We start from the raw sequence: 25,976 nt of genomic DNA, 5'->3' as shown, positions 1-25,976 counted from the left end.
TCATGTTATGGGTATGCTTGTAATCGACAAGGACTGAGTTTATTTAGAATAAAAATAAATGTAATAAAATAAGCAACACCAAAAAAAATCCTATAGGAAAACCTTGTTCAGGCTGCTTTCCACCAGACCCTGGGAGACAAATTCAACTTTCAGCAGGACAATAACCTATAACATAAGGCCAAATACACACTGGAGTTGCTTACCACGATGACGTTGAATGTTCCAGAGTGGCCTAGTTACATTTTTTAATTAAATGTGCTTGAAAATCTATGGCAAGACTTGAAAAGTGATGTCTTGCAATGATCAACAACCAACTTGAATATTTTTTTTTAAAGAATAATGTGCATATATTGTAGTCCAGGTGTGCAAAGACTTACCCAGAAAGACTCACAGCTGTAATCGCTGCCACAGGTGATTTTAACATGTAGTGACTCAAAACAAGCAACACACTCAGACCTAGCATTATTCAGAAACTGTGCTGTACATGTAGGTCTCATTTCTGAATCTGGAGGATGTATAAAATCTAAGTTTATTGATAGCGTACGCAGATGAGATAAAATGCTTGTTTCTAGCTCCAACAGTGCAGTAATACCTGGCAATAAAAATAAACTATACACACATAATCCATAAAGAAATGAGGAAATATATGAACGAGCAAGGTCAGAGACAGGAATATATACATATATATTGGTATATAGACAGTATATGAACTGAAAAGGTGTGTACAACAGTAGTTATATAGGTTGCGCCATTACTTGAAACAGTATATACCACAACAGCCTCAATGTCACACAATCCATGTCTCAATTGTCTTAAGGCTTAAAAATCCTTATTTAACCCATCTCTTCCCTTTTATCTACACTGATAGAAGTGGACTTAAGTGACATCAATAAGTGATCATAGCATTCACCCGGTCAGTCTGTCATGGAAAGAGCATATTTTGTAGTGTACATATAAAGTGGGTAAAACATTATGTAAACATTATTAAAGTGACCAGTGTTTAATGACTATTTACATAGAGCAGCAGGGTAGAGTACCAGGTGGTAGCTGGCTAGAACAGTGACTAAGGCTGTTGGTGACTTAACAGTCTGATGGCCTGGAGATAGAAGTGATTTCTAAGGCTCTCGGTCCCAGCTTTGATATACCTGTACGGTCTCTGCTTTCTCAATGGTAGCGAGGTGTACAGGCCGTGGCACGCGTGACTGAGGTCCTCGAGGATGATCTTCTTGACCTTTCTGTGACACTGGGTACTGTAGATGTCCTGGAGTTTAGGCAGTGTGCCCCCGGTGACAAGTTGGGCTGACTGCACCACCCTCCGGTGATACAGCTACACAGGATGCTCTCAATGGTGCATCTGTAGAAGTTTGTGAGGGTCTTAGGGGGCCAAGACAAATTATTTCAGCCTTCCAAGGTTGAATAGGCACTGTTGTGCCTTCACCACGCTGTCTTTGTGAAGGGACTATTTCAGGTTGTCAGTGATGTTTTTGACCCTCTCCCCTGCGGCCCCGTTGATGTGGATGGGGGCGCGTACTCTCTGCTGTCTCCTGTCATTCGCGATCAGTTCCTATGTTGACGCTATTTACCTGGCACCACTCCACCAGGGCTCTCACCTCCTCCCTGTAGGCCGTCTCATTGTTGCTAATCAGACCTACCACCGTTGTACCAGACTGTCACTGTTTGCATATGGTTATCGCCATCCAATTCCCAAATTGGATCCCCTTAGATTTTGTTGGTCTGTTTGTTTTTATTTTTTAAAACATTGTAGCTGTTATGGGGACAGATTTGGTCATGTGATGCAGTTCATAGTTGATGCTGTTGGTTAATGTTGAAAGTTAGCAATTAAATAGATCAAGTATGATGGGTCCATTTTGGGTGGACTCCCATAATAGGGATTTGTGTTTGCCACAATATTGATGAGATGTCATTCAGCAACACAAAGACTCCAGAGGAATCTGGTGAGAGGGGCTATGGGACAGGCCCACTGTAATGGCTGGAATGGAATCAATGGAACGGAGGCAAACATGTTTGATACCATTCCATTCCAGCCATTACAATGGGCCCATCCTCCTATATCCCCTCCCACCATATTCCTCTGACTTATACAGCTTCATTATCTAGTACGCAGTCAATCTAAATATGCAATAGAAAAAGAGGTCTTCTGACCGCAATGGGACTTCCAGGATAAATAAAGGTTCAATCAACCAAATATACACACCCTAGTCCAGTGTTCCCACACCTGAGTCAACTAACCAGAGCCCTCAGTGACTTGAATCAGGTGAGTTTCTCTTGGGTTACAATAAAAATGTGTGCTGTTTTGGGGGGGGGGGGTACTCGAGGTCGGGAGTTGGGGAAGCACGGCCCCTGTCCAATCAGGTCTCCAGCAGTCCATGAATTAGTCTTCTCCATGATCAGACTTCAGATTAGACCAGCAGGTATCCAGTGGAACATATTGACATTACCTGCAGATTCTCACTTCCTACTTTGACAGGGAACATCACTGACACTGAAATTACCTGTAATTTACATTCCATTGGAATGACAACTTAGCCTCCCTTCACCCATCTTGTTCTATATCCTCTGTTCAGAGTTCTTTGAAGCAGCAAGCACAGCAGGGGCCAGCATTGGAGAAATAAGAATCCGTTTCGCATTTGAATTCATTGAATGTCCAGGTAATGAAGGGCTGGACTATGTAATAAAATCTATTTCTAATGAGAAAATAACAATGGCTGTGTAGTCAAAGTCTAGAAAATGGGACCGATTGAACAACTTACATGATACATATCTGTACTTTAAATGGCACCAGTATGTTTTAGTTAATGGGACAGCGTGTAAATGGCCAGGTGTATAAAGGGTGGCGTGCCAGTTTTGAACTTGCACATTGAATAATCATGATTAAACGGTAGCCTACTGGAGCCTTGTAAAACCAGACTGATATCGCGAGAGCTCACATTCGGTTTCACTTCATGTGAACGGAAACATGAGTGCAGTGGTCAGTTGTTTAATGAGGCCTACAGCACTATTGACTGACCATTCTTTTGCAGAGACAATGTTCCATATAACACAATTCATTGTACAAATACCTAACAGGAAATCAATAATTTGCCATCTTGACTCTTTCAAAAGGTTTGTGTTCTTTGACGCGCAAAAAGCTATTGAAATTACTGTATTACAGTTAGAATTTGTTACTTTTATTTTAGAAAATGTCTTTTAAAGTGTGGCATTTTAAGTCACGTTTTGTTTAAAATACAGAAAAACAGACGCTTGTAGAACATGGATATAGCAACAAAGGAAACTGACAGAAAATAAAGGTAACAAGCCTTTGACTGGTCTATTTTTCTCTTTTTGAATAAATGAAATTTATGGAAAAGGAGAAAAGCCATTGGGGAGAAGAGGACGATGATGGATTGACGGGAGGGATGAGTGAGATGAAGTTAGTTTCCTTTAACTATATGGTTGATGTTTTAAATTATCTTTATAAAGTCTAATTTAAGATGAAGTCTTTTCCTCTTTTTGTGTGTCTTTTTGGTGAATGTTTTTTTGATCTTCTGGACCCAGTGCTGTTCAGCGCTGGATCTTCCTGGTCCAGGACAAGGAGGGCTAGGAATGCCAACCTCGTCCGGCAGTCAAGACAGACTGCCCGCCGTGCCGTCCACCAGCCCGCCGCAGTGTTGCATTCCCTGGCTGGCCCGACCCACACTGCGCTGACTCAAGATGATAAAGTGGAGTTCTGTGTGTGCTGTGCTTGTGAACGTTGCTTCTGACTTTCCAAGTCTCTAAAATGTTTCTCAACCTGCGGAGGAAGGACAGGGGAAGACAACTTGAGATGTATGATCAATAACTTTTGTTATGGTAACAAATAGTAAGGAAAAGTGCAAATTACATGTGAATTGTATCATTTTTACGCAACAAAGGCAATGCATTGACAGACCTAACAGCAGTAGCAGTAATGGTGGACAGACCTAACAGCAGTAGCAGTAATGGTGGACAGACCTAACAGCAGTAGCAGTAATGGTGGACAGACCTAACAGCAGTAGCAATAATGGTGGACAGACCTAACAGCAGTAGCAATAATGGTGGACAGACCTAACAGCAGTAGCAGTAATGGTGGACAGACCTAACAGCAGTAGCAGTAATGGTGGACAGACCTAACAGCAGTAGCAGTAATGGTGGACAGACCTAACAGCAGTAGCAGTAATGGTGGACAGACCTAACAGCAGTAGCAGTAATGGTGGACAGACCTAACAGCAGTAGCAGTAATGGTGGACAGACCTAACAGCAGTAGCAGTAATGGTGGACAGACCTAACAACAGTAGCAATAATGGTGGACAGACCTAACAACAGTAGCAATAATGGTGGACAGACCTAACAACAGTAGCAGTAATGGTGGACAGACCTAACAGCAGTAGCAGTAATGGTGGACAGACCTAACAGCAGTAGCAGTAATGGTGGACAGACCTAACAGCAGTAGCAGTAATGGTGGACAGACCTAACAGCAGTAGCAGTAATGGTGGACAGACCTAACAGCAGTAGCAGTAATGGTGGACAGACCTAACAGCAGTAGCAGTAATGGTGGACAGACCTAACAGCAGTAATGGTGGACAGACCTAACAGCAGTAATGGTGGACAGACCTAACAGCAGTAATGGTGGACAGACCTAACAGCAGTAGCAGCAATGGTGGACAGACCTAACAGTAGCAATAATGGTGGACAGACCTAACAGTAGCAATAATGGTGGACAGACCTAACAACAGTAGCAATAATGGTGGACAGACCTAACAACAGTAGCAATAATGGTGGACAGACCTAACAACAGTAGCAATAATGGTGGACAGACCTAACAGCAGTAGCAGTAATGGTGGACAGACCTAACAACAGTAGCAGTAATGGTGGACAGACCTAACAACAGTAGCAATAATGGTGGACAGACCTAACAACAGTAGCAATAATGGTGGACAGACCTAACAACAGTAGCAATAATGGTGGACAGACTTAAGCGCAGTAAGTACAGTTGAATTTAGAAGTTTACATACACTTAGGTTAGAGTCATTAAAACTCATTTTTCAACCTCTCCACAAATTTCTTGTTAAACTATAGTTTTGGCAAGTCAGTTAGGACACCTACTTTGTTCATGACAAGTAATATTTCCAACAATTGTTTACAGACAGATTATTTCATTTATAATCCATTGTGTCAGAATTCCAGTGGGTCAGAAGTTTACATACACTAAGGTGACTGTGCCTTTAAACATATTGGAAAATTCCAGGAAATTATGTCATTCTGATAAGCTAATTGACCAAAATTTGAGTCAATTGTAGGTGTACCTGTGGATGTATTTCAAGGCCTACCTTCAAACTCAGTGTCTCTTTGCTTGACATCATGGGAAAATCAAAAGAAATCAGCCAAGACCGTCACGAGTCTGGTTCATCCTTGGGACGATTGTAAAGGCTTACCGAAACATTTGACCCACGTTACACAATTTAAAGGCAACACTACCAAATACTAATTGAGTGTATGTAAACTTCTGACCCACTGGGAATGTGATGAAAGAAATAAAAGATGAAATAAATCAATCATTCTCTCTACTATTATTCTGACATTTCACATTCTTAAAATAAAAGTGGTGATCCTAACTGACCTAAGACAGGGAATTTTTACTAGGATTAAATGTCAGGAATTGTGAAAAACTGAGTTTAAATGTATTTGGCTAAGGTGTATGTAAACTTCAAACGTAGGTGGACAGACCTAAAAGGTGTAGTAGGTAGGCAGGCAGGCAGACAGACGCGGGCGTAGCAGGCAGGCAGACAGACAGACGCGGGCGTAGCAGGCAGGCAGACAGACAGACGCGGGCGTAGCAGGCAGGCAGACGCGGACGTAGCAGGCAGACAGACGCGGGCGTAGCAGGCAGGCAGACAGGCAGACGCGGGCGTAGCAGGCAGGCAGACAGACAGACGCGGGCGTAGCAGGCAGGCAGACAGACAGACGCGGGCGTAGCAGGCAGGCAGACAGACAGACGCGGGCGTAGCAGGCAGACAGACAGACGCAGGCGTAGCAGGCAGACAGACAGACGCAGGCGTAGCAGGCAGACAGACGTAGGCGTAGCAGGCAGACAGACGTAGGCGTAGCAGGCAGACAGACGTAGGTGTAGCAGGCAGACAGACGTAGTAGGTAGACAGATGTATGTGTAGTAGGGAAGCGATACTCACTATTTTGCGTACATGACTTAAAGCACTTCCCTCTTTGCCTTTGCAGTTGTCAGCCTGGTATGGCGGTGAGATTACAACGTCGTCCATTACCATGATGTTCTTCTCCTGCCATTTACAGTCTTTGATGCTGCAGAACATAGTACACATCAAATCATTTAATGGGTCAAACAGTCCTTGAGCCGAGGAGTCAGATCTATTTAAACCACTAAAATGCGTTTTAATCTAATATTTTGAAATAAAGCATGAAATCTCAATTGAATCATTTTTATGAAGCTAAAACTTAAATTTATAAGAGTATGTATAATTAGATTATCTAAGCCTATCATCTGTAAAGGTAGATAGGGATACAGACATTGGGGAGATGCTAAGTACTGTAAGGTGAATGCCTTTAATCCAATTCTCCCAGAGAATCTTGCCATCACTTCGTTTGTGTGCACAGCAGTTGATCATCAGTCGCACCGCGTTGGCCGTGTGTGGAAAAACGGAGGTGTCAGAGCTGGGATTGTCGTTACCGCATCATACCAATTTAAACAAAGATTTGAATTTGTGTTGACCTAACGTGGGATGTATTCAAATCACCTGCCTCTAAACCTAGCCCTTACAACTGGAAAGGATATTCAGTAGGCCGAGTGGCGGCCCGGGAGTCCCAGTGGCGGCCCGGGAGTCCCAGTGGCGGCCCGGGAGTCCCAGTGGCGGCCCGGGAGTCCCAGTGGCGGCCCGGGAGTCCCAGTGGCGGCCTGGGATCCATAAAGAATCACCTGCCCGTGTCAGATATATCATAACCAGTAGACAATGCTGCCCAACGACACTCTGCCCCTCTGAAATTAATATTATTGAATTGAAAAAGGCACTTACGTTTTGTGAATAGTCTGGAATAGATGCTGGCCCTCCACAGAAACCCCAGCACTGATTGCATATGCTTGGGATAGCTTGTCCTCCTTCTCTGACCGTGCTCGATTGGCAAGCTTGGAGAAAGATGGCAAGGAGGAGAAAGTTAGGAGGGAATTTGAAGGCAGTCAACCAACTTGAGTCGAGGTGCAATCAAAACCTACGCTGAACAAAAATATAACCGCAAAGTGTCGGTCCCATGTTTCATGAGGTGAAATAAAAGATCCCATAAATGTTCAATATTCACAAAAGGTGTCTCTCAAATTTTGTGCACAATCTGCAATGTTGTTTTAGAGAATTTGTCAGTACACGTCCAACCACGCCAGCCCAGGACCTCCACATCCGGTTTCTTCACCTGCAGGATCATCTGAGACCAGCCACCCAGAGCTGATGAAACTGTGGACAACCGAAGGATTTCTGTAAAAACTGTCTCAGGGAAGCTCACCTGCGCACTCGTAATCTTTGAAATTGTTGCATTTAAATTTTTGTTCAGTATATAAATGCATTTGAAAGGAATAAGCGCAAGATGCAACTTTCGCTTACAATTGAAAACACAATTCATAGCCTTGATCAGAAAAATGGGATGAGAAAGTTGACAAGGAAGATTTAACAATGACAGGCTCAGATGGGTGATTGAGACAGGTGACAACTGGAACTCAAGTCATCTCATCGCAAGTAACCTAACAATGGGCCAGGCCTGTTCAGAAGATGTACAAAAACAAAAAAATGTACCAGATTTTGTTTTCCATACAAATAGGCTAATCATAAGAACAAAGAATCCGGACTAAAGCCTAGGCTACAATAAGTCAAGCAGCATCTACAGTAGGGGTATTCAAATCTTACCCGCCGAGGTCAGGAATACTCCTGGTTCTGTTCTACCTGATAATTTCACACACACACACTGTGACCCAGGTCTAAATCTGTCCCTAATTAGAGGGGCAGAATGAAAAAAGGCAGTGGAACTAGCTGAATTTGAGGGACCTACAGTATGACAGCAGATGAGGGCTTACCTTGCTAACATTCAGTGATGCTAGAGGAGGCGTTTCAGTGCGGTCATTTATTATATCCACTTCAGAAACATAGTCTAAATTGATCAGGATGACGTCGTGGAGATTTGGCTTTCTGCTGGAGGGATCACATTCTGGGAGGAAATCAAGTTAAGGTAAACAAGCTGAGTAGTAGTACACAAAGCGTAGTAGTAGTGGAACTACTCAAATAAAATAAAAAACTTGTGGTTCGGATCACGGTTTTGAGTCACAGATCGGATCATTTTTCAGATCAGAAAAAAATGCTGAGACAAATATAACTTTGCTTTCCATTTATTACTTAAAGAACACTTAAAGAAACAAACTTTAAGGTATAAATAAAATATTCAAATAAAATATTCAATACTCAATTGTCAAATTAAAGTGCAGTATGAGGCATCATACCTTCTTCCTTTGAACAGTGAATGAAAAAATAGCCTGTGTCCACATCATCAAAAAAAAGTCAAGAAAGAAAGCAAAGCAGACCTGAGCTTAACTTCAGATTATTTTTGTAAAAGATGAGGATGTCTACATAGTCTGGGGAGAGGATAGACCTCTTTGCAGTCACTATGTCCCCTGCCGTGGAGAACACCATCTCGCTAGGAACTGAAGTGTCAGGCAGCATCTTGCCATCATGACAATGTGAGGGTATTTACACTCATTGCTTTTCCACCATGTCAGTGGATCACAATCCAGTGGAATACCACTTGCTGCCTTGTAGGATGCCTCTTTGATGGTGTTGCAAAAGTCTTGCCTGGGTTCTTGCTCACAAAGGTCTCCCCGAAAAGCTCCTTCATGGCCAAATTATTTTGTGGAGGAAATGCCTCAGAGTCTGCTCCTGTCGGCTCGGTGGCTTGACCCTGCAGAAAGGACATGATCTATTAAACCAACTAATTATTTATTTTCATATAACTATAAATTCCAGAAATAACATTTAATAAAATCCATTATTCCAAATAAAAAAATGGATGATGCTAAGAGCAATAGCATTGACTAAGATTAGACTGCAGTATATTTATTATTTAATTCAATCACACTTTTTTTTTTTTACCTCTTCAGTGGCCACAATCCTAGTGGTGAGATCACTGCATGGCCTCCGGCATAGGGCAGGGTCTAGGTGAGACCGAGACTTGAACAGACCGGGACTGGAACCTTGGATCCAGTGCAGTAGATCTATGACGGTAGTCCTGTACATTTGGGGGGGCAGCCTTGACATCTCTAGTGATGGTGCAGTCTTCCTCACTTGGGGCCATGGATTGTAGAATCTTTGTTCTCAGAGGTTGGATCATGGACACAGATGGTGAAGTTTCAGTGCTCAATTTTGATATTTCCCTTTTCATAAAGATCTGGCACAATCTTCATACTGAAGTGGGTGCGCGAGGGGATTTTGTAGCACGACTCAAGCACTGTCACCAAATTTTTAAACCCTTTGTTTTCCACAACAGAGTATGGCCTCATGTCTACAGTGATAAACATCCCAATAGATTGTGATGGCTTCAGCCCGGTATGATTTTGCAGCAAAGCGCTTAAATGCCGCGGTGAGAAGTTGTCTCTTGGCTGAGTTGGCTGCCGTCACTGACACACCAGGGTGATGACGCTTTGAACATGCATTTCCATGATCATACAGTTTTCTTGTGGCACAATAACTAGACACCGTAATGGTGTTGTCCACCACCCTTCTTCTGTCATCATATTTGACAAGGAAGCCAAACTGCTCCCATACATGAGACTTAAATGAAGTGGGAGGCTTTTCCAGTTCTTCACCTCCTCTGCTAGCCTTGGCTGTCACTGCTCTTTTCTTCTTTGCTTTATGGAACGCGAGCATCCAGGATTGATTCGTTCGTTTCTTTTTTTTTTTTTTTGATTTGTTTATTTTACCTTTATTTAACTAGGCAAATCAGTTAAGAAATAATTATTATTTTCAATGACTGCCTAGAAACAGCGGGTTAACTGCCTTGTACAGGGGCAGAACGACAGAATTTTACCTTGTCAGGGATTCAATCTGGCAAACTTTCAGTTACAAGTCCAACGCTCTAACCACGAGGCTACCTGCAGGCCCGTTCACGTGAACAGTACACACAACGGCTTTAAAAATAAAATCAACTTTCAGGCTTCAGAGTAAAACAAAACACGCATCGGTCTTGTCTCTTCTCACAGCAACTCTGCATCGAGATTTAGGGAATTATTACTTTAAAAAAAGTTAGAGCGGCAGACAAAAACTGTATTTCACACTATGGGAAAACTTTGCAATTGATCCGCGGTTCACTTGGGTGCCGAACCATGGGGGGCGGGTGATCCGTACAGATCACGGATCAACTACAGTCCGTTATAGTAGTAGCAGCACACAACGCATAGTAGTGGCAGTAGTTGCAGATGCATAGTAGTAGCAGCAGCACACAATGCATAGTAGTAGCACACAATGCATAGTAGTAGCACACAATGCATAGTAGTAGCACACAATGCATAGTAGTAGCAGTATCACACAATGAATAGTAGTGGCAGTAGTAGCAGCAGCACACAATGCATAGTAGTAGCAGCAGCACACAATGCATAGTAGTAGCAGTAGCACACAATGCATAGTAGTAGCAGCAGCACACAATGCATAGTAGTAGCAGTAGCACACAATGCATAGTAGTAGCAGCAGCAGTATCACACAATGCATAGTAGTAGCAGCAGCAGTATCACACAATACATAGTAGTAGCAGCAGCAGTATCACACAATACATAGTAGTAGCAGCAGCACACAATGCATAGCAGTAGCACACAATGCATAGTAGTAGCAGTATCACACAATGAATAGTAGTGGCAGTAGTAGCAGCAGCACACAATGCATAGTAGTAGCAGCAGCACACAATGCATAGTAGTAGCAGTAGCACACAATGCATAGTAGTAGCACACAATGCATAGTAGTAGCAGCAGCACACAATGCATAGTAGTAGCAGCAGCACACAATGCATAGTAGTAGCACACAATGCATAGTAGTAGCAGCAGCACACAATGCATAGTAGTAGCAGCAGCACACAATGCATAGTAGTAGCAGCAGCACACAATGCATAGTAGTAGCAGCAGCACACAATGCATAGTAGTAGCAGCAGCACACAATGCATAGTATAGCAGCAGCACACAATGCATAGTAGCAGCAGCAGCACACAATGCATAGTAGCAGCAGCAGCACACAATGCATAGCAGCAGCAGCATAGTAGTAGCACAGCAGTAGCACACAATGCATAGTAGCAGCAGCAGTAGCACACAATACATAGTAGCAGCAGCAGCACACAATACATAGTAGTAGCACACAATGCATAGTAGCAGCACACAATGCATAGTAGTAGCAGCAGCACACAATGCATAGTAGTAGCAGCAGCAGCACATAATGCATAGTAGTAGCAGCAGCAGTAGCACACAATACATAGTAGTAGCAGCAGCACACAATACATAGTAGTAGCACACAATGCATAGCAGCAGCACAATGCATAGTAGTAGCAGCAGCACACAATGCATAGTAGTAGCAGCAGCACACAATGCATAGTAGTAGCAGCAGCACACAATGCATAGTAGTAGCAGCAGCACACAATGCATAGTAGTAGCAGCAGCACACAATGCATAGTAGTAGCAGCAGCACACAATGCATAGTAGTAGCAGCAGCACACAATGCATAGTAGTAGCAGCAGCACACAATACATAGTAGTAGCAGCAGCACACAATGCATAGTAGTAGCACACAATGCATAGTAGTAGCACACAATGCATAGTAGTAGCAGCAGCACACAATGCATAGTAGTAGCAGCAGCACACAATGCATAGTAGTAGCAGCAGCACACAATGCATAGTAGTAGCAGCAGCACACAATGCATAGTAGTAGCAGCAGCACACAATGCATAGTAGTAGCAGTAGCACACAATGCATAGTAGTAGCAGCAGCACACAATACATAGTAGTAGCAGTAGCACACAATGCATAGTAGTAGCAGTATCACACAATGCATATTAGTAGCAGCAGCAGTATCACACAATGCATATTAGTAGCAGCAGCAGTATCACACAATGCATAGTAGCAGCAGCAGCAGTATCACACAATGCATATTAGTAGCAGCAGCAGCAGTATCACACAATGCATATTAGTAGCAGCAGAAGCAGTATCACACAATGCATAGTAGCAGCAGCAGTATCACACAATGCATATTAGTAGCAGCAGAAGCAGTATCACACAATGCATAGTAGTAGCAGCAGCAGTATCACACAATGCATAGTAGTAGCAGCAGCAGTATCACACAATGCATATTAGTAGTAGCAGCAGCAGTATCACACAATGCATATTAGTAGCAGCAGCAGCAGTATCACACAATGCATAGTAGTAGCAGAAGCAGTATCACACAATGCATAGTAGTAGCAGCAGCAGTATCACACAATGCATAGTAGTAGCAGCAGCAGTATCACACAATGCATAGTAGCAGCAGCAGTATCACACAATGCATAGTAGCAGCAGCAGTATCACACAATGCATAGTAGCAGCAGCAGTATCACACAATGCATAGTAGCAGCAGCAGTATCACACAATGCATAGTAGCAGCAGCAGTATCACACAATGCATAGTAGCAGCAGCAGTATCACACAATGCATAGTAGCAGCAGCAGTATCACACAATGCATAGTAGCAACAGCAGTATCACACAATGCATATTAGTAGCAGCAGAAGCAGTATCACACAATGCATAGTAGCAGCAGAAGCAGTATCACACAATGCATAGTAGCAGCAGCAGTATCACACAATGCATAGTAGTAGCAGCAGCAGTATCACAATGCATAGTAGCAACAGCAGTATCACACAATGCATAGTAGTAGCAGCAGCAGTATCACACAATGCATAGTAGCAACAGCAGTATCACACAATGCATATTAGTAGCAGCAGAAGCAGTATCACACAATGCATAGTAGTAGCAGCAGCAGTATCACACAATGCATAGTAGTAGCAGCAGCAGTATCACACAATGCATAGTAGCAACAGCAGTATCACACAATGCATAGTAGCAACAGCAGTATCACACAATGCATAGTAGCAACAGCAGTATCACACAATGCATATTAGTAGCAGCAGCAGTATCACACAATGCATAGTAGTAGCAGCAGCAGTATCACACAATGCATAGTAGCAACAGCAGTATCACACAATGCATAGTAGCAACAGCAGTATCACACAATGCATAGTAGCAGCAGCAGTATCACACAATGCATAGTAGTAGCAGCAGCAGTATCACACAATACATAGTAGCAGCAGCAGTATCACACAAGGCATAGTAGCAACAGCAGTATCACACAATGCATAGTAGCAGCAGCAGTATCACACAATGCATAGTAGTAGCAGCAGCAGTATCACACAATGCATAGTAGCAACAGCAGTATCACACAATGCATATTAGTAGCAGCAGAAGCAGTATCACACAATGCATAGTAGTAGCAGCAGCAGTATCACACAATGCATAGTAGCAGCAGCAGCAGTATCACAATGCATAGTAGCAACAGCAGCAGTATCACAATGCATAGTAGCAACAGCAGTATCACACAATGCATAGTAGCAACAGCAGTATCACACAATGCATAGTAGCAGCAGCAGTATCACACAATGCATAGTAGCAGCAGCAGTATCACACAATGCATAGTAGCAACAGCAGTATCACACAATGCATAGTAGTAGCAGCAGCAGTATCACACAATGCATAGTAGTAGCAGCAGCAGTATCACACAATGCATAGTAGCAGCAGCAGTATCACACAATGCATAGTAGCAACAGCAGTATCACACAATGCATAGTAGCAACAGCAGTATCACACAATGCATAGTAGCAACAGCAGTATCACACAATGCATATTAGTAGCAGCAGCAGTATCACACAATGCATAGTAGTAGCAGCAGCAGCAGTATCACACAATGCATATTAGTAGCAGCAGCAGTATCACACAATGCATATTAGTAGCAGCAGCAGTATCACACAATGCATATTAGTAGCAGCAGCAGCAGTATCACACAATGCATATTAGTAGCAGCAGCAGCAGTATCACACAATGCATATTAGTAGCAGCAGCAGTATCACACAATGCATAGTAGTAGTAGCAGCAGCAGTATCACACAATGCATAGTAGTAGCAGCAGCAGCAGTATCACACAATGCATAGTAGCAGCAGCAGCACACAATGCATATTAGTAGCAGCAGCACACAATGCATATTAGTAGCAGCAGCACACAATGCATATTAGTAGCAGCAGCATCACACAATGCATATTAGTAGCAGCAGCACAAAATGCATATTAGTAGCAGCAGTATCACACAATGCATATTAGTAGCAGCAACAGCAGTATCACACAATGCATAGTAGCAACAGCAGTATCACACAATGCATATTAGTAGCAGCAACAGCAGTATCACACAATGCATAGTAGCAACAGCAGTATCACACAATGCATAGTAGCAGCAGCAGTATCACACAATGCATAGTAGCAACAGCAGTATCACACAATGCATAGTAGCAGCAGCAGTATCACACAATGCATAGTAGTAGCAGCAACAGCAGTATCACACAATGCATATTAGTAGCAGCAGCAGTATCACACAATGCATATTAGTAGCAGCAGCAGCAGTATCACACAATGCATATTAGTAGCAGCAGCAGCATCACACAATGCATAGTAGCAGCAGCAGCACACAATGCATATTAGTAGCAGCAGCACACAATGCATATTAGTAGCAGCAGCAGTATCACACAATGCATATTAGTAGCAGCAGCAGTATCACACAATGCATATTAGTAGCAGCAGCAGTATCACACAATGCATATTAGTAGCAGCAGCAGCAGTATCACACAATGCATAGTACTAGCAGCAACAGCAGTATCACACAATGCATATTAGTAGCAGCAGCAGTATCACACAATGCATAGTAGTAGTAGCAGCAGCAGCAGCAGCATCAGCAGCATCACACAATGCATAGTAGTAGCAACAGCAGTATCACACAATGCATAGTAGCAACAGCAGTATCACAATGCATATTAGTAGCAGCAGCAGCATCACACAATGCATAGTAGTAGCAGCAGCAGTATCACACAATGCATAGTAGCAGCAGCAGCAGTATCACACAATGCATAGTAGCAACAGCAGTATCACACAATGCATATTAGTAGCAGCAACAGCAGTATCACACAATGCATATTAGTAGCAGCAACAGCAGTATCACACAATGCATATTAGTAGCAGCAGCAGTATCACACAATGCATAGTAGTAGCAGCAGCAGCAGTATCACACAATGCATAGTAGTAGCAGCAGCAGTATCACACAATGCATATTAGTAGCAGCAGCAGTATCACACAATGCATATTAGTAGCAGCAGCAGTATCACACAATGCATATTAGCAGCAGCAGCAGTATCACACAATGCATATTAGTAGCATATTAGCAGCAGCATCACACAATGCATAGTAGCAGCAGCAGCACACAATGCATATTAGCAGCAGCATCACACAATGCATATTAGCAAGCAGCAGTATCACACAATGCATAGTAGTAGCAGCATCACACAATGCATAGTAGCAACAGCAGCAGTATCACACAATGCTTATTAGTAGCAGCAGCAGCATCACACAATGCATATTAGTAGCAGCACCAGTATCACACAATGCATATTAGTAGCAGCATCACACAATGCATAGTAGCAACAGCAGCAGTATCACACAATGCATAGTAGCAGCAGCAGCATCACACAATGCATAGTAGCAGCAGCAGTATCACCCAATGCATAGTAGTAGCAGCAGCAGTATCACCCAATGCATAGTAGTAGCAGCAGCAGTATCACACAATGCATAGTAGTAGCAGCAGCATCACACAATGCATATTAGCAGCAGTATCACACAATGCATAGTAGTAGCAGCAGCAGTATCACACAATGCATATTAGTAGCAGCAGCAGTATCACACAATGCATAGTAGCAGCAGCAGCAGCATCACACAATGCATATTAGTAGCAGCAGCAGTATCACACAATGCATATTAGTAGCAGCATCACACAATGCATAGTAGCAACAGCAGCAGTATCACACAATGCATATTAGTAGCAGCAGCAGTATCACACAATGCATATTAGTAGCAGCAGCAGCATCACACAATGCATAGTAGCAACAGCAGCAGTATCACACAATGCATAGTAGTAGCAGCAGCAGTATCACACAATGCATAGTAGTAGCAGCAGCAGTATCACACAATGCATAGTAGTAGCAGCAGCAGTATCACACAATGCATATTAGTAGCAGCATCACACAATGCATATTAGTAGCAGCAGCAGTATCACACAATGCATATTAGTAGCAGCATCACACAATGCATAGTAGCAACAGCAGCAGTATCACACAATGCATATTAGTAGCAGCAGCAGTATCACACAATGCATAGTAGTAGTAGCAGCAGCAGTATCACACAATGCATATTAGTAGCAGCAGCATCACACAATGCATATTAGTAGCAGCAGCATCACACAATGCATATTAGTAGCAGCAGCATCACACAATGCATATTAGTAGCAGCAGCAGTATCACACAATGCATATTAGTAGCAGCAGCACACAATGCATAGTAGCAGCAGTATCACACAATGCATATTAGTAGCAGCAGCAGTATCACACAATGCATATTAGTAGCAGCAGCAGTTTCACACAATGCATATTAGTAGCAGCAGCAGTATCACACAATGCATAGTAGTAGTAGCAGCAGCAGTATCACACAATGCATAGTAGTAGCAGCAGCAGCAGTATCACACAATGCATATTAGTAGCAGCAGCAGTATCACACAATGCATATTAGTAGCAGCAGTATCACACAATGCATATTAGTAGCAGCAGCAGTATCACACAATGCATATTAGTAGCAGCAGCAGTATCACACAATGCATATTAGTAGCAGCAGCAGTATCACACAATGCATAGTAGCAACAGCAGCAGTATCACACAATGCATATTAGTAGCAGCAGCAGTATCACACAATGCATAGTAGCAGCAGCAGCAGTATCACACAATGCATAGTAGTAGCAGCAGCAGCATCACACAATGCATAGTAGCAGCAGCAGTATCACACAATGCATATTAGTAGCAGCAGCAGTATCACACAATGCATATTAGTAGCAGCAGCAGTATCACACAATGCATAGTAGCAGCAGCAGCAGTATCACACAATGCATAGTAGTAGCAGCAGCAGTATCACACAATGCATAGTAGCAACAGCAGCAGTATCACACAATGCATAGTAGCAGCAGCAGCAGTATCACACAATGCATAGTAGTAGTAGCAGCAGCAGCAGCAGCAGCAGCAGCATCACACAATGCATAGTAGCAACAGCAGTATCACACAATGCATAGTAGCAACAGCAGTATCACACAATGCATAGTAGTAGCAACAGCAGTATCACACAATGCATAGTAGTAGCAACAGCAGTATCACACAATGCATAGTAGCAACAGCAGTATCACACAATGCATAGTAGCAACAGCAGTATCACACAATGCATAGTAGTAGCAGCAGCAGTATCACACAATGCATAGTAGCAGCAGCAGCAGTATCACACAATGCATAGTAGTAGCAGCAGCAGTATCACACAATGCATAGTAGTAGCAGCAGCAGTATCACACAATGCATAGTAGCAACAGCAGTATCACACAATGCATAGTAGTAGCAACAGCAGTATCACACAATGCATAGTAGTAGCAGCAGCAGTATCACACAATGCATAGTAGCAACAGCAGTATCACACAATGCATAGTAGTAGCAGCAGCAGTATCACACAATGCATAGTAGCAGCAGCAGTATCACACAATGCATAGTAGCAACAGCAGTATCACACAATGCATAGTAGCAACAGCAGTATCACACAATGCATAGTAGCAACAGCAGTATCACACAATGCATAGTAGTAGCAACAGCAGTATCACACAATGCATATTAGTAGCAGCAGCAGCAGTATCACACAATGCATTGTAGCAACAGCAGTATCACACAATGCATAGTAGTAGCAGCAGCAGTATCACACAATGCATAGTAGTAGCAGCAGCAGTATCACACAATGCATAGTAGCAACAGCAGTATCACACAATGCATAGTAGCAACAACAGCAGTATCACACAATGCATATTAGTAGCAACAGCAGTATCACACAATGCATAGTAGCAGCAGCAGCAGTATCACACAATGCATAGTAGTAGCAACAGCAGCAACAACAGCAGTATCACACAATGCATATTAGTAGCAACAGCAGTATCACACAATGCATAGTAGTAGCAACAGCAGTACCACACAATGCATAGTAGCAACAGCAGCAGTATCACACAATGCATAGTAGTAGCAGCAGCAGTATCACACAGTGCATATTAGCAACAGCAGTATCACACAATGCATAGTAGCAACAGCAGCAGTATCACACAATGCATAGTAGTAGCAGCAGCAGTATCACACAATGCATAGTAGTAGCAGCAGCAGTATCACACAATGCATAGTAGCAGCAGTATCACACAATGCATAGTAGCAGCAGCAGCAGTATCACACAATGCATAGTAGTAGCAGCAGCAGTATCACACAATGCATAGTAGCAGCAGCAGCATCACACAATGCATAGTAGCAGCAGCAGCATCACACAATGCATAGTAGCAACAGCAGCAGTAACACACAATGCATATTAGTAGCAGCATCACACAATGCATAGTAGCAACAGCAGCAGTATCACACAATGCATATTAGTAGCAGCAGCAGTATCACACAATGCATATTAGTAGCAGCAGCAGCATCACACAATGCATAGTAGCAACAGCAGTATCACACAATGCATATTAGTAGCAGCAGCAGCATCACACAATGCATAGTAGCAGCAGCAGCAGTATCACACAATGCATATTAGTAGCAGCAGCAGCATCACACAATGCATAGTAGCAACAGCAGCAGTATCACACAATGCATATTAGTAGCAGCAGCAGTATCACACAATGCATAGTAGCAGCAGTATCACACAATGCATATTAGTAGCAGCAGCAGTATCACACAATGCATAGTAGTAGCAGCAGCAGTATCACACAATGCATATTAGTAGCAGCAGCAGTATCACACAATGCATATTAGTAGCAGCAGCAGTATCACACAATGCATATTAGTAGCAGCAGCAGTATCACACAATGCATATTAGTAGCAGCAGCAGCATCACACAATGCATATTAGTAGCAGCAGCAGCATCACACAATGCATATTAGTAGCAGCAGCAGCATCACACAATGCATATTAGTAGCAGCAGCAGTATCACACAATGCATAGTAGCAGCAGCAGTATCACACAATGCATAGTAGCAGCAGCAGTATCACACAATGCATAGTAGCAGCAGCAGTATCACACAATGCATAGTAGCAGCAGCAGTATCACACAATGCATATTAGTAGCAGCAGCATCACACAATGCATATTAGTAGCAGCAGCATCACACAATGCATAGTAGTAGCAGCAGTATCACACAATGCATAGTAGCAGCAGCAGTATCACACAATGCATAGTAGCAGCAGCAGTATCACACAATGCATAGTAGTAGCATCACACAATGCATAGTAGCAGCAGCAGCAGTATCACACAATGCATAGTAGCAACAGCAGCAGTATCAGTATCACACAATGCATAGTAGTAGCATCACACAATGCATAGTAGTAGCATCACACAATGCATAGTAGCAGCAGCAGCAGCATCACACAATGCATATTAGTAGCAGCAGCAGCATCACACAATGCATAGTAGCAACAGCAGCAGTATCACACAATGCATATTAGCAGCAGCAGCAGTATCACACAATGCATAGTAGCAACAGCAGCAGTATCACACAATGCATAGTAGCAACAGCAGCAGTATCACACAATGCATAGTAGCAGCAGCAGCACACAATGCATATTAGTAGCAGCAGCATCACACAATGCATATTAGCAGCAGCAGTATCACACAATGCATATTAGCAGCAGCAGTATCACACAATGCATATTAGCAGCAGCAGTATCACACAATGCATATTAGTAGCAGCAGCAGTATCACACAATGCATAGTAGCAGCAGTATCACACAATGCATAGTAGCAGCAGTATCACACAATGCATATTAGTAGCAGCAGCAGTATCACACAATGCATAGTAGCAGCAGCAGTATCACACAATGCATAGTAGCAGCAGCAGTATCACACAATGCATATTAGTAGCAGCAGCAGTATCACACAATGCATAGTAGCAGCAGCAGTATCACACAATGCATAGTAGCAGCAGCAGTATCACACAATGCATATTAGTAGTAGCAGCAGTATCACACAATGCATATTAGTAGCAGCAGCAGCATCACACAATGCATATTAGTAGCAGCAGCAGTATCACACAATGCATAGTAGTAGCAGCAACAGCAGTATCACACAATGCATATTAGCAACAGCAGCAGTATCACACAATGCATAGTAGTAGCAGCAGCAGTATCACACAATGCATAGTAGTAGCAGCAGCAGTATCACACAATGCATATTAGTAGCAGCAGCAGTATCACACAATGCATAGTAGCAACAGCAGCAGTATCACACAATGCATATTAGTAGCAGCAGCTGTATCACACAATGCATATTAGTAGCAGCAGCAGTATCACACAATGCATAGTAGCAACAGCAGCAGTATCACACAATGCATAGTAGCAACAGCAGTATCACACAAGGCATAGTAGTAGCCGCAGCATCACACAATGCATAGTAGTAGCAGCAGCATCACACAATGCATAGTAGTAGCCGCAGCATCACACAATGCATAGTAGTAGCAGCAGTATCACACAATGCATAGTAGTAGCCGCAGCATCACACAATGCATAGTAGCAGCAGCAGTATCACCCAATGCATAGTAGCAGCAGCAGTATCACCCAATGCATAGTAGCAGCAACAGTAGAGGTGGTGTGTCTCTCCACAACAGTGTTTAACATCTAGGCCTATATACTGAAAATACACATTCACCTGGAGGTACATCTATCACCTCTGGGATAGCTTGTCAAAAACTACCAGGAAAACTGGTAAGGTGGACATCCCACTTCAATCATGCCATCTGAACAAAACATGCATGTTATTCACGTTAGTCGAATGTGGCAGGGCCTGCAAATCATTACAGACTACAAAGGGGAAGCACAGCCGAGGGCTGCACAGTGACACGAGCCAAGCAGATGAGCTAAACTACTTCTATGCAAATAACACAGAAACATGCATGAGAGCACCAGCTGTACCGGAAGACTGTGTGATCACGCTCTCCGCAGCCCATGTGAGTAAGACCTTTAAACAGGTCAACAGTCACAAGGCCGCAGGGCCAGACGGATTACCAGGACGTGTACTGCGAGCATGCGCTAACCACCTAACAAGGGCCTAAACTGATATTGTCAACCTCTCCCTGTCCGAGTGTGTAATACCAACATGTTTTAAGCAGACCACTATAGTCTCTGTGCCCAAGAACACTAAGGTAACCTGCCTAAATGTCTACCGACCCGAAGCACTCACGTCTGTAGCCATGAAGTGCTTTGAAAGGCTGGTCATGGCTCACATCAACACCATCATCCCAGAAACCCTAGACCCACTCCAATTTGCATACCACCCCAACAGATCTCCAGATGATGCAGTCTCTATTTCACTCCACACTGCCCTTTCCCACCTGGACAAAAGGAACACACACCTATGTGAGAATGCTATACATAGACTACAGCTCAGCATTCAACACCATAGCACCCTCAAAGCTCATCAATAAGCTAAGGACCCTGGGACTAAACACCTCCCTCTGCAACTGGATCCTGGACTTCCTGACAGGCCAACCCCAGGTGGTAAGGGTAGGTAACAACACATCCGCCACGCTGATCCTCAACACAGGGGCCCCTCAGGGGTGCGTGCTCAGCCCCCTGTACTCCCTGTTCACTCATGACTGCACGGCCAGGCACGACTCCAACAACATCATTAAATTTACCGATGACACAACTGATCACCGACAACAACGAGACAGCCTACAGGGAGGAGGTCAGAGACCTGGCAGTGTGGTGCCAGGACAACAACCGCTCCCTGTGTTCAAGACAAAGGACATGATTGTGAACTACAGGAACAGGAGGCCCGAGCACACCCCCATTCTCATCGACCGGCGGCAGTGGAGAAGGTTGAGAAATTCAAGTTCCTTGGTGTCCACATCACCAACAAAATAACTTTGTCCAAGCACACTGTGAAGCGGGCACGACAAAACCTACTCCCCCTCAGGAGACTGAAAAGATTTGGCATGGGTCCTCAGATCCTCAAACGGTTCTACAGCTGCACCATCGAGAGCATCCTGACTGGGATGGCAACTGCTCGGCCTCTGACCGCAAGGCACTACAGAACGGCCCAGTACATCATTGGGGCCAAGCCATCTGCCATCCGGGATCTCTATACCGTGCTTCTACACCTGCATTGCTTGCTGTTTGGGGTTTTAGGCTGGGTTTCTGTACAGCACTTTGAGATATCAGCTGATGTACGAAGGGCTATATAAATACATTTGATTGATTGATTTACCAGGCAGTGTCAGAGGAAGGCCCAAAAAGTGTCAAAGACTCCAGCCACCCTAGTCATAGACTGTTCTCTCTGCTAACACACGGTAAGCGGTACCGGAGGGTCAAGTCTAGGTCCAAGAGGCTTCTAAACAGCTTCTACCCCCAAGCCATAAGACTCCTGAACATCAACCCATATGGCTACCCACACTATTCACATTGCCGCCCCCCCCACCACCACTCTCTGTTGTCATCTATGTATAGTCACTTTAATAACTCCACCTACATGTACATTCTACCTCAACTAACCAGTGCCCACGCACATTGACTCAGTACCGGCACCCCCCCTGTATAGATCGATATTTTGATTGCTCCTCTTTAATGACTTGTTAGTTACTTTTCTCTTATTCTTATCTGTATTTTTTGAAACTGCACTGTTGTTTAGGGGCTCGTAAGTAAGCATTTCACTGTAATATCTACACCTGTTGTATTCAGCGCATGTGACTAATAAATTGTGATTTATTCATCTACAAAACATCCAACTACAGTTATGGCTTTAACCACAACACAGAAAGAATTGCAACTGTGGTTACATGTTTGCATTCTTTGTTTTTGGTGGGGTCTCTGTCTGCCACTGCCATTCAGTGACAATTTAATCGAGAAGCCCTGTGAATGCTAAACTACATCTTCAGTCTCAGTGGACTAGTATAACAATAAAAAAAATACAGTGGAAAGGCAATAGCAGCATGCATGTGACAACCTAGCGCTGAAATTGTAGGCAGCATTCTGCCTTCTCCCTACAGTTCTCAGCCATTAGCGTCGGCCACAACTTATGTGAACTCCAATCCCAGAGATGTGTTTTCAAGCTGCAATACGTAACTTTTTTGGCAGCCAGAACAAATTCACATAGAAATGTAAGTTAAAGATCTGTCACTCATTGAAAGCAAGTCTAAGAAGTGGTAGATCTGTTCTGTGTTCCTTTTCTATACTGCCCGTTAAGTTTTGTTCTTACGTCTATTACTTTTGGTTTGGAACACCAGCTTCAAATGGCTGAAAATACAAAATGTTGGTTGTGGAAAATATTTTTCACAGCGGTTTAGATGGTACAACTCTACGCTATACTTGCTTGTTTTGTCACCAACGGAAATTAGAGGCACTTCTACGATTTGCGCAACCAGGAAATGGTGGAACGATTTCTGCATAGTGCATCTTTAACGTTAAGAAACATCAATAATCATTGCTTGCAAAATGGCTTTCTAAACATATGGCCCTCGTCTTTCATCAGCGTGAAAGAATCCTTCATGTAGCAGTTACAGCTATGGAGCCTCCATCAGACTAAACTACACTTCCGTTACACTTCCCCAGTTACGGTTCGGCACGATCAAGGTGAGTAATCAATTTACCCTGTATTAATCAAATGATTTCTCTCTGATATTAAAGTTACGGTCTTTATGTCCACCGGCTGCATCAAACTGTTCCAGCGGAAGTCATTCATTGTCAATGGCGGAGTGCGTTGGGGGTGCAGCACTAGGCAGTAGTGTGTTCTGTATACCAAATCAAATGTATTTATAAAGCCATTTTCACATCAGCAGATGTCACGCATTGCTTATACAGAAAACCAGCATAAAACCCCAAACAATGTAGATATAGAACCACGGTGGCTAGGAAAAACACCCTAGCAAGGCAGGAACATAGGAAGAAACCTAGAGAGTAACCAGTCTCTGAGGGGTGGCCAGTCCTCATCTGGCTGTGCCTGGTGGAGATAAGAGTACATGGCATTAAGGCAAGATTGTTATTCAAGATGTTCAAACATTCATATTTGACCAGCAGGGTCAAATAATAACCACAGTGGTTGTAGAGGGTGCAACAGGTCAGCACCGCATGAGCTCAGTATTTTCTACTCGTGTTGTTTTACCATGCATACAAATATAAATATACACACTCCAACTACCAAGCTTTTAGCTAGTTGAAAAGAGAAGCACATGTGCCTCAAGTACAGAAAATGCGGGGTAGAAATACAAAACGGCACTGCAAGCTATGCATCTTAATGATCAGACCGACCGTTGGATCTTAACAACCCCAACCCACGACAACAGGAGACGCTTTCATCCAACCACTTAAGTGTAATGTAATGGAACTGAGTCATGATCAAGGGCAACTAACAACCAGTCATTGGAGCACATGTATGGTGGTCCTATGCCCACCCTCAAACGTGTGGATTGACGAGATAAATCCATATTTTTTTTAGCTAGTTACTTGGCCCAAGGTTTATTGAAGAGCCATATAGTTGACCATTGAGATTCGCTTTTGGCTAACTAGCGTTACTGTACAGTGACAGAACCGGCATGTTTCATCATACTACCGTAGCTAGCTAACAAGCTAGGCTAGCTAACGATAACTAGGTACCCTTGGGTCATCCACTGACTTTGACAAGTCAATCATGCCGTGCTAGTTAATCGGATTGATAACTAAGACTGTCTTTATGCTTGATATTCTTAACAGCGTCAAATGGTAGCCAGCAAATTATAATTTATGCCATCTAAACGCAAGCTAATGTTAGCTGCTAACTAACAGTAAATGAACGTCGCTAGTTAGCGTTGAGGAAAATAAATTATTTGTAATTTGCCTAACATTGCAATCAGTTAGGTGGCAATAAGAATGATAATATATCGCATGTCAAAATCATTTGCGCTGGTCAGTCAGTAAGCAAGACGGTCACGCTAGCCAATAACAATTACTGTATACTGTTAATGAAACTGCCATGATGCCATAATGGGATCTGCCAAATAGTGATCCTAGGACCAGCAATTATACGTTGGCTCACAACACATGAAAGCAATAACTACACGATCAGAGCAAAACTCCAGCAATATTTGCAAAATGTAATATAAAAGTAATGAATTGTATCAAAATATTTCAAGTGGGACAAAGCTAGCTAAGCAATTCGGCTAGCTACAATTACGCCTGCGCGGATAACTATTTGACATTTGTTGGTTACAGACAGGCCCTCGCCGAAGGCAAACAGGCCAATGATTCAATGGCACCCTAAAATGGAGAAAGGATACTCAAAGTCAACATCTTGGACTGGTAGTCGAAGGCCACCACGTCTCCCTGCAGACGCTGGCCCAAGCAGGTAAGACAAGAGATATGGCTGCCGACGCTAAAATACTCCCCCGGTCCAGGAGCCGCCATCTTCTCCGCCAGGAAAGCGGAGCTCCAGTATTACGTAAAATTAGTACGTGAACTCGTCACTTGGACGACTCCAGGGCATGTCAAATTACCTACGTTGCATATGATGATTTTAATTA

General features: G+C 43.3%; 1 protein-coding gene and 1 long non-coding RNA gene across 2 annotated transcripts; both read right to left on the bottom strand.

Annotated features, from left to right (window-relative positions):
• Positions 1 to 506: 506 nt before the first annotated feature.
• On the bottom strand, positions 507 to 25,903 carry LOC118377909 (protein LSM12 homolog A-like). Its single transcript, XM_035764842.2, has 5 exons — positions 25,734 to 25,903; positions 8,102 to 8,232; positions 7,059 to 7,168; positions 6,204 to 6,330; positions 507 to 3,790 (listed from the first exon to the last, which is right to left on the bottom strand). Exons 1-5 carry the CDS (start codon positions 25,858 to 25,860, stop codon positions 3,707 to 3,709), a joined length of 579 nt encoding a protein of 192 aa, XP_035620735.1. The 5' UTR covers positions 25,861 to 25,903; the 3' UTR covers positions 507 to 3,706.
• LOC118377910 (uncharacterized) lies at positions 8,395 to 9,314 on the bottom strand. The gene is made up of 2 exons (XR_004824352.2): positions 9,168 to 9,314; positions 8,395 to 8,976 (listed from the first exon to the last, which is right to left on the bottom strand). It is a non-coding gene; the product is annotated as an uncharacterized LOC118377910 (long non-coding RNA).
• Positions 25,904 to 25,976: the final 73 nt, after the last annotated feature.

The sequence above is a fragment of the Oncorhynchus keta genome, chromosome 2 (genome assembly GCF_023373465.1).
Source record: "Oncorhynchus keta strain PuntledgeMale-10-30-2019 chromosome 2, Oket_V2, whole genome shotgun sequence".
NCBI classification, from domain to species: Eukaryota; Metazoa; Chordata; class Actinopteri; order Salmoniformes; family Salmonidae; genus Oncorhynchus; species Oncorhynchus keta.
The sequence above is the reverse complement of the archived record's forward strand: the minus strand, read 5'-3'. Positions and strand labels throughout refer to the sequence as shown.